General features: G+C 47.7%; 1 protein-coding gene across 1 annotated transcript in view; it reads right to left on the bottom strand.

The window, feature by feature from the left end:
• DNAJC11 (DnaJ heat shock protein family (Hsp40) member C11) overlaps window positions 1-7,114 on the bottom strand; it is a 69,239-nt gene extending 62,125 nt beyond the window's left edge. Inside the window, exon 1 of the mRNA XM_032300259.1 lies at window positions 6,902-7,114. Within this exon, the coding sequence (XP_032156150.1) occupies window positions 6,902-6,973 (72 nt within the window). The 5' untranslated portion in view covers window positions 6,974-7,114. The remainder of the gene's footprint in view (window positions 1-6,901) is intronic.
• Between the last annotated feature and the right edge of the window lie 5,554 nt (window positions 7,115-12,668).

The following is a 12,668-nucleotide window of genomic DNA, read 5'->3' on the forward strand; positions in this document are numbered from 1 at the left end:
CTTTGGTAGATAATACGAAATTAGAGGATTAAAATTTCAAGAAGCAATTGTGTGAAATGGCCAAAGCAGAAAATAACTGGCGTATAGGTCATTAAAGAAACACATTTTAAATTATGAGACTGGAATGATGACACTGGAAGTGGCGGGGCATCCTCCACAGCTCCCTCCCCATGCAGCTTCTCCAAACACCACTTCCCAGGCACCCTCTTGAGCCCCCCCACCCATCTCTGCCTCCTCTTTGCTTGGCTCACAAGTATCCTACTTTTACCCCAAACACCCAAAAAGGTTATCCTTGAGGCTGCACCCCACTCCCATGCTTAGCCCCAACTTCCAGGAAAGGAAGCACAAGTTCAGAAAGATCACTGTCTTTTAAACAGAACTAACTCAGTGTTTTAAACAGAAAGTTAAAAAAAAGCGTCAGGAATTTCTTTCTTTCTTTCTTTTTTTGCGATGGAGTTTTGCTCTTGTTGCCCAGGCTGGAGCGCAATGGCACAATCTCGGCTCACCAAAACCTCCACCTCCTGGGTTCAAGCGAATCTCCTGCCTGAGCCTCCCGAGTGGCTGGGATTACAGGCATGTGCCACCACACCTGGCTCATTTTTTGTATTTTTAGTAGAGACGGAGTTTCACCATGCTGGCCAGGCTGGTCGCAAACTCCCAACCCCAAGTGATCCACCGAACTTGGCCTCCCAAAGTGCTGGATTTCGCGCTCGGCCCCATTTTTCTAAGAGATAGTTTAATTATTTTCTCCTCTTCCTCTTTCCCCTGTATCCCGTTTCCTACTTAGCCTTTTAGAAATGAAAATATAACCTTTCACCTCCCTTTCACCAGGCATCCTCCACAGGGCAAGTTCATCTGACTGTGCTCCAAGATGGATCTCTTGACAGTGGATCTGCAGACAAAAGCACGCCCCCATGGCCACTTTTACTCATTTCTGCCCAGGAAGGTGCCAACTCAACTGCCAGGTAGATAAAGCACCCACAGAGCAGGGGGACCCTGCCCTTGCTCATTTCCTATACCTTATAAAAGTGCCCGCTTTCTGCTCCAAAAGTGAAGCAGTACGGCGTATGTCGTGCCCCTTCCCCAAGTTGGCTTCGGAATAAATTCACTGGCTTTGCATGCGGCCTCACTCTTGTTAACTAGACTCTGCTTGAAGTGGACAACTAACCTGCTTTCGGTTGCACTCCCACCTTAGGCTGGACTATTGGCTACAGCACATGCCACCATGCCTGGCTAATTAAAACAAAAATTTTTTTTTAAATTAGAGATGGGGTCTTGCTATGTTATGTTACCCAGGCTGGCCGCAAACTCCTGGTGCCAAGCTATGCTCCTGCCTTAGCCTCCTAAGGTGTTGGAATTACAGGTGTGAGCCACCCCCAAGCCTTATGTCTTTTTTAAAAATAAGCAACATTTAGGCCCGGTGCAGTGGCTCATGCCTGTGATCCCAGCACTTTGGGAGGCTGAGGCGGGAGGATCACGAGATCAGGGGATTGAGACCATCCTGGCCAACATGGTGAAACCCTGTCTCTACTAAAATACAAAAAAATTAGCCAGGCGTGGTGGTGCGCACCTGCAGTCCCAGCTACTCAGGACGCTGAGGCAGGGGAATCGCTTGAACTTGAGAGGTGGAGATTGCAGTGAGCAGAGATTAAAAAAAAAAAAAAAAAAAAAAAAAAAAAGCAAGACTTCAAACTTATCAAAATACAAGAAATAACAACAATAAGTATTAACCTACTTATGCCAGGCACTTTATGTACATCCTCAGCACCTAGCAAGGCACATACCACACAGGTCATCCTGGCCTATAGTAAGGGCTTATGACATTATTACCTGTTACCTACATTTCAACATCAAAGAAATTGAGAAGGAGAAAGTTTAAATTACTAGCCTTGAGGCATAAAACTTCCAGAAGAGTAAAATGGGATTTGGATACAGAACTCTGGCTGCAAAGCCCTATGCGGTGGCCTCCCTCTATCCCACCGTGAAATAAGTCTGGTGCCTCCAGTCTGCAGGTAGGTAGAGGCTGAGTTTAAATGATTTGTTGAAGGTCACACAAGAGGTAGGTGGCATGGGCTGAAATTCTTGCTGCCCAGCCTCTTGGCTTACAGAAGACCCTATGGAATGGAGACATCTGGGTAAGTTCTGGTTTTGGATAACCGCGGATAACTCTGTGTGCCCAAGGCACACATTTAACTGGAGTCGTTATAAATGTCAAACTTTAACAAAACGTAGTAGATGGAAAATGAAGGAATTGACCTTTTCAGAGCCATCTTTATTTCTCTTAAGACTAAATTAACTGCCCATCACGAGGTTTGATAAGAAAGCAATGAATGCATAAACACACACTGCTTTAGGGATTTGAGTGGCTCAAGCTGGCTCAGCTGAGCCTTTTACAAGTCAATTTCTGCAGATGGCTGAGTCAGTGGCCCTGATTGGAGGGTCTGCTGCCTCCTTCTTTGTGGGTGACTTTGACCCTAGGTCAATCCTGAGAGTGACTAGGGTAACCTTCCTCTACTGCTCTAGCCCCTTCTTCCAAAGTGCAGTTCAAATTCAACGGGTGGGCCTTACTCTGTGGCTGTAACCTGCAGCAAAGGAACCCGGATAACCCACAATTGTGAAAATAATGATATACCCTATACCAGAGAAGGGACAAAAATGCAGACTTGGGGTAAACCTTTTACTGGTAGGTGATGCTTTTGTACTTCTAGTTTCATGGCTGTTCTGGAAGGATGAAGATTCCCGAACACTGACCTCCATACATGGAGGTCATACTTTATTAATAACTTAATTTTTTACTTAACTGTGTTTTTTTCCAAAAGTGTTTAAAACTTGAAAAGGAGGGTGGCTGTTTAAGGTTAAAACAATTGGGACCAGAGATCTTCAAACAGGTGCCTCCAGTCTGCAGACAAGTAGAGGCTGAGTTTAAAACACTGCAAAAATGAAATTCTTTCAAAGGCAGTGGGACATTGATAAAGTAAGAATTGTAGCCATTTGTCTGGGAATACATTAGGTTTAAAATGTGTCGATTAAAGTTCCTAATTACAGGATCAGGTAAATTTAACTCTGATTTACAGTTAAAGAATCCTTTCTCCAAATAAATTTTGGGAAATCATCCTGGAAATCTCGGAGCAGTTAGATTTTAGACACCAGACGATGCATCTGTCACTAAACCAGAAAACCAATCTGGTTTTGGTGTGCTCAGTTAATGATAAATTACTCCTTCCTCTCCATGTGAGGCAGGCATGACAGATGATGGCTCTGCTCTGCAAACAGGAAATCTAGAAGGAGAATCATTCATGCTCCTGGGTCTTGTCATAGGAGAATGGGTGGTCCTGTCTAGCTGCCTGCTTCACTCTCTCGAACAGCGGTCTCCAACCTTTTCAACACCAGGTACTGGTTTCATGGAAGATAATTTTTCCACAGACTAGTGGGGGTGGGATGAAACTGTTCCACCTCAGATTATCAGGCATTAGTAGATTCTCATAAGGAGCACCTCACCTAGATCCCTTGCATGCATGCAGTTCAAAATCGGGTTCGTTCTCCTATGAGACTCTAATGCCTCAGCTGAGCTGACAGGAGGCAGAGCTCAGGTGGTAATGTTTGCTTGTCCACCACTCACCTCCTGCTGTGCGGCCCAATTCCTAACAGGCCACCAACCAGTACTAGTCCGTGGCCAGGGGGCTGAAGACCCCTGCTCTAGAATACAAATTTAAGGGGATATTCTAAAGTTTAAAATCTGGAGAGGGAGATTCTTTTGTTGACATTTCTACATGACTCCCATTATATACCTCTATTATGCTTATGATTTTAAAGTAGGAGTCCCTGGTTTTGTCTGGAGTTGTTTCCGTTTGAGATTTCTAAAGAAAAGTCTCTAAACTCTACTGAACATGGAGAGTTCTGAAGATACTCTTTTGAAGGTACTTTGAAGTATTAGTGGAAAGAGGACCTTGCCTCTCATAGCTATACTTAAATGGCAGCTACCGACAGCAAACTGACAGCAAACACACAAACAGGTATTAAGATATTCTTCCAACCACACATGTGAGAATTAAGATTACCCTGACTTTTTCTTCAACTAAATCACATTATTTCAACTTCGGGTTTCATTTCACACAAAAAATTCCACTAAATACCAAGTCCAGATATCACTTTCAGGGCTTCTAGTGGAATCCTGGGACAGAAAACCAACACACCACACCTGAGTATGACATTTAACACCGAGTTTGCTGACACAGGCAACAGAAAGTGACTTCTGCAAAGGGGCATGTTTCATATGGATTTAACCTATAGCCATAAATATGGAAAGTGCCTTCACTCATTGGGAGAAGTTAAAAAAAAAAAAAATTTTAAAAGGAAATATTTCTTGGCTGGGTACAGTGGCTCATGCCTGTAATCCTAGCACTCTGGGAGGCTGAGATGGGTGGACTGCTCGAGCTCAGGAGTTTGAGACCAGCCTCGGCAACACAGTGAGACCCTGTCTCTACAAAATATCAGCCAGGTGTGGTGCTGCGTGTCTGTAATACTAGCTACTCTGGAGGCTTAGGTGGGAGGGTCCCCTGAGCTAGGGGAAGGTCGAGGCTGCTGTGAGCCATGACTGTGCCACTGCACTCCAGCCTGTCTCAAAAAAAAAAAAAAAAAGAAAAAGAAAAAAGAAAAAAATTTACCTCATCCTTAAGTCTAACAGTGACAAGCCTGGCTGGGCCTGGTGGTTCATGCCTATAATCCTGGCATTTTGGGAGGCAGAGGTGGGAGGATTCCTTGAGCTCAGGAGACCAACTTGGACAACACAGAGACCCTGTCTCTACAAAAGATACAAAAATTCACTGGGCATGGTGGCATGTGCCTGTGGTCCTAGCTACTACAGAGGCTGAAGTGAGAGCACCTGAGCATGGGGAAGTTGATGCGGCAATGAGCCATGACCCACCTCTGCACTTCAGCCTGGGCAACAGAGCAAGTGAGGCCCTGCCTCTAAACAAACAAACAAAATTTCTTTGGCTCCCATCCATAAGTCCAAAAACAGTGACAGGCCCTACAATTTCAGCAGTTTCAAGGTATACCTTTGACAAAATGTTTACCTAGAACTCCGGCTAAAACTGTTATTCTAGACCTGCTTGATCATCTGCAGCTGCCTAAGGTTCAGTATGCCTGGTAAATGGCTGCTCAATTACTGATAGCCCGGACTAAGCATGAATGATTTCAGAAAGGCTGGTTTCATTTATTGCTTGACTTCTAAAAACTGGAAAAAAAACAATAACTTTCCAGACATCTTCATTCAAAAGGAAAGAGACTGAAGGCTAAAGAATTGATTAGCCCATGAAAACCTAGAGGACGGGTTGATGGGTGCAGCAAACCCCCATGGCACATGTATACCTATATAACAAACCTGCATGTTCTGCACATACATCCCAGAACTTAAAGTATAATAAAAAGAAAAAGAAAAAAAAAAGCGATTAGTCCAAAGTGTTGATTAATGAGAACAAGAACCACCAGGTGCCCTATGGCAGTCTAACAAGATCTGCAATTCCCAAATATACTTCACTGGACATTCTGATACAGTACAGTGGCCCATATATTCAAAGGATTCTTACATGGGATGCTCAAGGATACAGTACCAGAACTAGCAGCTTTGTAGTCCAAGGACTGGTAAGGTAAGGTGACAGAATAGCACAGAGCTCACATGCTGGGCTCCAGAGTCAGGATGACTGGGTTGAATTCAGGCTCTTGCACTTTCTAGCAGTATGACTTTAGACACGTTACTAAACTCTCTAGGCCTTAGTTTCCTCAACTGTAAATCAAAGGCTATCATCTTACCTTAAGGGCTATCTTCAGGATTAAATGAGATAACACAAAGGTCATTCAGCACAGTGGTCCCACACAAGGTAAGTTAGTATTATTAACACCACATGGACCAATATTTACTGAGAACACACTGAACCCGCTTTGCTTAGGATAGCAAAATTTGGCTAGCTTTCATCACCACTAGAAAACCTGAGAGATGGAACTAGGAATTCTTTGGCAGGGCTGTCCCAGACTCTGGATCTGGCTTAGAGAAACCGATCCACCTTATGACCTCACCCTGGAAGCCTTCTCGCCCTTCACATCTGTAACTCCAGACTAATCATGAAGAAAGGAAGTGTAGTAGGGCCCTACCACTGCCAGACTACCTGAGACTCCCTCGTGTTATCTTTATTCGTTGAGGACAGGGTGCCAGCGCTTGATGCAAATGTTAAAGCTGTTGTTAGGGCACCACTTCTTTTCTGGCCTAAGGCTTCTTCCCAATCTGCAGCCTCCGAGCTGAGGGTCTGTTCCTGGAGGCTCTGCCTTCAATTTCTGGACAGCAGGTCCAGGGGAATGAAGGAGGACAAGAGACGCGTGCCTCTGAGGCTAGACCCACTTCAGAGGCAGGGAGTCCCCACGAAAGACTCGGGGACCAGATAAAGCCCTACGGACGTTCCCTAGTGGCCTTGACCTTGGTGGGTGAGACTCAGTTTGCCATCCTGCTGGGGGCGGGCGATGACACAGCTCCTCAGCCACGACAGGTATGTGGGCTGAGCTAGGGAAGGGCTCTCGGAGGACTGTGAACCCCACTCCGGTAGCCTCCTCGGGGCTTCTGTTTCCTCCTGTGGGTGCGAGGGCCTCTGGCCTTGCCCGGACACAGTGCACGCGGCGCACTAGCCTCCAGGAGCTGGGGCAGAGGCCGGCCCCGGTACCTCCGGCGGGAGGGTCTGGGCGGTGGGGACCGCTCCGTCGGCCGGCGGGCGTGCACGTCGCCGGGGTCACGCGGCCTCCCCGCCGGACCCTGGACCTCCCGTGGCGGGGGTGGCGCGGCCGCCGCCAGCCCGGCCCTCCCGAACGACCGGGCCCGGCCTCAGCCCCCAGAGCGTCCAGCTGCTGGCCTCACCTCCCGGCGCACGTTCAGCAAAGAGTAATAGTCTTCATTGTCCAGCTCCTCCTCGCTCAAGGCCGTCGCCATCTTCGCGACCTTTCACCCCGCCAAACCGGCAAGGCCGTGCTCAAGAGGGCCCCGTGATCCGCGGTAGGGACAGCGCGGGCAGCCCCGCTGCCCCACAGCGGCCCCTGGCGGCCCGGAGCCGCCCTTGCTCGGCAGGAGTGCGCCTGCGCTCTGCGCCCCCTCGCGGCCTATGGCGGGATGCGGCGCCGCGGCAGCCTGGGGTGGGTGACCACGCGGGTGCTCCCAGGGGACGCGCAGCACGCGGGGTGCCTGCGTCTTCGGTAGCCAGGCCTCCCTAGGGCTTTTCCTAGACTAGAAAAGGAAACTTCTTTTTTTTTTTTTAATTTTTTTATGTTGAGACTGAGTCTCGCTCTGTTGCCCAGGCTGGAGTGCATGCAGCGGCGCTATCTCGGCACATGGAAACCTCCGCCTCCTGGGTCGAAGCGATTCTCCTGCCTCAGCCTCCCGAGTAGTTGGGACTACAGGCGCCCGCCACCACGCCCGGTTCATTGTTTTGTATTTTTGGGAGAGACAGGGTTTCACCATGTTGACCAGGCTGGTCTGGAACCCCTGACCTCAGGTGATCCGCCCACCTTGGCCTCCCAAAGTGCTGGGATTACAGACATGAGCCACCGCGTTCTGCCTAGAAAGAGAAACTTTGAAGTCAGCTCCAGGAGGTTGTCATCCTCTGGGAGACAAACCTCTGTGACACCACCACCTGTTACCCCACCGGCCCCAAACTCCTGAAAGAAGTGAGAGGTGCTCCAGTGCAGGGTTTATCTGGATCCCAAATATCCTGAAAGAAGTGGGAGGTGCTCCAGTGCAGGGTTTATCTGGATCCCAAATATCCTGAAAGAAGTGGGAGGTGCTCCAGTGCAGGGTTTATCTGGATCCCAAATATCCCCCGAATGAGATTTGTTCCTACCCCCATTGTCTTCTTTCTTGGCCACCCAGAAGCCTTCCTGCCCAGAGCAGCCCTTCTCATTTTAGTGATTTGTTATTGCCCTAATTTGGGAGCACCTGGCCATCTTTTCTGCTGCTTAAATGGCGAGGCAATACCCATTTGGTTCCTGATATAGTTGTCTCTGGCGGGCATGTGTACCTGCAGTCCCTACCCCAGAGCCATTCTCCTGTAAATTTCTCCCTTATAATTTATTGGTGGAGTCTAATTGATTTCAACCTGGTGCCTGCTGTTTGGTGCATTATTAAAGATGTCTTGGTTACAATAATCTAAATAATTTAAACGTCTTCGAAATGATGCCACTGTCAGGGGAAGGTGGACAGCAGCCCATTCTTGCCACCTGTTTGGTTCCCGCTGACCTGCGCCAAGCCTCAGAAAGCTCTGTTTTTTCTTTACTAACCATCAGCCCAGAGCCATCGCTGTTGCCCTTCATAAGCAGGTCTCCTGGGAAGCCCCAAACACCTGTCTGTGGATTTGAGAAGCTGATTTCTTTCTCTTTCTAATTTTTGGCCAGATGTGCACCATCTGGGCCTGTGTCTCATGCCTTCCAAGTTGCCCAGCCCTCTTAGGATCTTTTGGCATGAGACACTGAGGTGTGCTGAGACAGATTGTTCGGGAGGGTTGAGTCAGCCTGGAACAAACCGTCGGCCCAGGTTGTAAATTAAGGGCCATTTCTTCAGTTGTGTGAGGCTTCTCCACAACAGTGTCCATGGTCTATCAGCGTTTCCAGCAATTTTTAGGGGCTTTCCCTTTTTCTCCTTTGTAGAGCTGTGGTTAAGGCCAAACTGCATGCTGACATTTGCCAGTCTTTAAGATTTTGTTGTTTGTTTGTTTGTTTTAAGACAGAGTCTCGCTCTGTTGCCCAGTCTTTAGTGCAGTAGTGTCATCTCAGCTCACTGCAACCTCTGCCTCCTGGGTTGAAGTGATTCTCCTGCCTCAGCCTCCCGAGTAGCTGGGATTACAGATGCGTGCCACCATGCCCAGCTAATTCTTATATTTTTAGTAGAGACAGGGTTTTACCATATTGGCCAGGCTCCTCTCGAACTCCTGACCTCATGATCCGCCTGCCTTGGCCTCCCAAAGTGCTGGGATTACAGGCGTGAGCCACCCCATCCTGGCCAAGAATTTCATACAGAGAGGCTGGTGGAACAAACGAGATTGTTGAGACATTCCTTTTTTCCTTAGGTTTGTAGACATTAATTGGGCCATAACGCTCACTTGGGTAGAGAAGTTCTTTGCCATCCCTCCTCTGCTTTGGAAAACACAGCCTCTAGGAATTATATAAATGGAACATAACATATGTTTCACTACGCCCAGGTCTGTGTTTCTATGATTGAGAATGACCTGGTTTTTATCACCACTCGAACAAAATAAACAGTGACTCAGGCTGCTCTGTGGCTGTCCTCTCTTGGGCCCACGAGGTTTTGTGTTATGGTTACTCGGAAAGCGGTGGTGATAAATAGAAAGCGAACTTCGACGCAACGCAGACCTGAGGAATGCATATTCCTGAGGCTGGCTCTCTCGTTTCTCTCCTCCAAAACCCTCATCTTCAACAGGCAAAATAATGGGAAGTAGGGGCAGTACAAATTTATATGTTAAAAACGCACATCCAGCAAACTACTCACACCAGAGCAACCGACAAAACCCGGCCGCTTTCACTCATGCCTTGCACTTTGCTTTCTTTTTGTCTTTTCCTTTCTTTCTTTCTTTCTTTTTTTTTTTTGAGATGGGATCTCACTCTGTCACCCAGGCTACAGTGCAGTGGCACAATCACGGCTCTCTGCAGCCAACACCTCTCTAAGCTTAGGTGATCCTCCCACCTCAGCTTCCAGAATAGCTAGGACTGTTGGTGCCCCCCCCACCCCACACCATACCTGGTTAAGCTTTGTATTTTTTGTAGAGACAGGGTCTTGCTATGTTGCCCAGGCTGGTCTGGAACTCCTGTCTCAAGCGATCTGCCCGCCTTGGTCTCTCAAAGTGCTGAGATGACAGGTGTGAGCCACCGTGCCTGGCCTTTTGTTTTCTTTCGGTTGGGTGAGACCACAAAACAATCTGTAACATAGCTATAAAGAAAAGCTTAATAACATTTAAATATAAACTTACGTCATAGATTTACGTCACTATACATGCATACGTATTTTATATTTATGCAAATATATATGTAATATACACATTTGTGCAACTGCTAACAAATTCTCTCATCTTTATTTGAGACAGAGTCTCACTCTGTTGCCCAGGTTGTGGTGCAGGAGCATGATCGCGGCTCACTGTAAACTCCGACTCCTGGATTCAAGTGGTTCTCGTACCTCAGCCTCCCCTGAGTAGCTGGGATTACAGGCATGTGCCGCCACGCCCAGCTAATTTTTGTATTTTTAGTAAAAACAGGGTTTTGCCATGTTGGTTAGGCTGGTCTCAAACTCCTAACCTCTAGTGATCTGCCCCACTTGTCTTCCCAGAGTGCTGGGATTACAGGCATGCGTCACGGCGCCCGGCCTTTTTTTTTTTTTTTTTTTTTTTTAAGATGGAGTCTCACTCTTTCTCTCAGGCTAGAGTGCAGTGGCACAAATCTCAGCTCACTGCAACCTCTGCTTCCTGGGTTCAAGTGATTTTCCTGCCTCTGCCTCCCAAGTAGCTGGAATTACAGGTGCTTGCCACCATGCCCAGCTAATTTTTGTATTTTTGTAAGAGATGGGTGGGGGGGTTTCATCATGTTGGCCAGGGCGGTCTTGAACTCCTGACCTCAGGTGATCCACCTGCCTTGGCCTCCCAAAGTGCTGGGATTACAGGAGTGAGCCACTGTGCCTGGCCCCATCTTTAAATAGTAATCATAAGAATATTTACCTCCACCAGCATTCATATTCAGAATGAGCCTAAAGCATTTCTGCTTCCAGCACAGGTATCTGTGTAGCCGCTCAGGAAGAGTTCTCTGTTAATGACTCAATCCATTGCTGGGGCCCTCCCTCTAGTACTGGAGGTGGGGCTGCCAGATTAAAAACGCTATGCTTGGTTACATTTGAATTTTAGATAAACAACTTCAATTTTAGATAAACAACTCCAAAAATTGCAAAAATTAGCTGGACATCGTGGTACATGCTTGTGTTCCCAGCGACTTGGGAGGCTGAGGTGGGAGAATCACCAGAGCCTGGGGAGGTCGAGGCTGCCGTGAGCTCGGATAGTGCCAATGCACTCCAGCCTGGGCAACAGAGTGAGACCCTGTCTCAAAAAAAAAAAAGGAATGCGAATATTGCATGGGAACGTTTACATATACTACATAATGACTTTTTGTTTATCTGAAATGCAAATGTAACTGGGGATCCTGCTTTTTTTTTGAAATGGAGTTTGCCTCCGTTGCCCAGGCTGGAGTGGAGTGGCCTCGGTCTCTCAAAGTGTGGAGATGGCAGGTGTGAGCCGCCGTGCCTGGCCTTTTGTTCTGTTTTTCACTGCAACCTCCACCTCACAGGCTCAAGCAGTTCTCGTGATCAGCCCTCCTTGGCCTCCCAAAGTGCTGGGATTACAGGTAGGAGCCACCGCACTGGCCAGAGTCCTGCATTTTGATTTGCAACCCCAGCCGGAAGCCTTGCAGCCCTTCCCCTTTTTCCTGAGGAATGCTCCTGAGAGCAGAGGTGGGCAGCCTGCCCCACCCCTTCTACAGCCAGGCTGAATCCACACCCTCTCTATAATTCAGGAAGAAAAATTACCTATAATCTTTTATTATTCCTTTGTCACTGAGTCCAGACTGGGATTTAGTGCTTGCTTGCCATTCATAGCCTGCCCTTCCTCTCCCTCATAAGCCTGACAACCCTGTTAGAGGAGATAGGGGAAAAAAGATCGTTTGCTTAAGGAAAGAAGGGGAAATTTGCCAGCATTCAAGAATTAAATTTTCTTGATGTTATCTTCTTCCTGAGTGTACACTGACTAGTCTTTAGCCAAGATGATCATTGCAGAAGGGTTGGGATGCCCTTGGGAAGAGCCACACCTGCCTCTACTGAGATAGCCGCTCCCAGAGGCTGAGAGTCTAACCCCACTCAGCATTTTACCTGCAATGTCATTCCTCCATTGTGTTTGTGGGACTGGTTTTCTCTGCTTGGGAACTTTAGGTCCTTGGTCTCTATGTATTGATCTATCCCAATCCATCAGCTCCCTTAGGGGGACCGCATTCCAGTCTGCTTTCTTGGCCATTCAGTGACATGGTCCTTTGTCTTTTGGCTCTGCCCAAAATTTGCGTTGTCTCTGTTGTCAACCTTTCTGTCCCCTCCCAGGCTGTCAAGAGTAGCTGGAGAAAGTCTTGGAAAATACAGAGTTCGTGCCTTCTAACTTCAACTGGACTGCAGTGTTACCTGGCAGTATTTTAATTTTCATCTCAAGTTAATGCCCTATACACCCCCGCCCTGCCCAGTATCTATTCCACTTATCCTTAAGTTTGAAGACGGAGACCTGAAATGGTACTGAAGTTTCAGCAATTCACGAGAGGGAAATGGGTTCTATGCTAGTGAAATTAACACTGTACCGGGGAGGTTCAGACAAGAAACAAGTTAGTGAATACATAAGATAATTTCAAGCCGGGCGCGGTGGCTCAAGCCTGTAATCCCAGCACTTTGGGAGGCCGAGGCGGGTGGATCACAAGGTCAAGAGATCGAGACCATCCTGGTCAACACGGTGAAACCCCGTCTCTACTAAAGCTACAAAAAATTAGCTGGGCATGGTGGCGCGTGCCTGTAATCCCAGCTGCTCAGGAGGCTGAGGCAGTAGAATTGC

The sequence above is a fragment of the Sapajus apella genome, unplaced genomic scaffold, assembly GCF_009761245.1.
Source record: "Sapajus apella isolate SASKATOON/1434 unplaced genomic scaffold, GSC_monkey_1.0 scaffold43, whole genome shotgun sequence".
NCBI classification, from domain to species: Eukaryota; Metazoa; Chordata; class Mammalia; order Primates; family Cebidae; genus Sapajus; species Sapajus apella.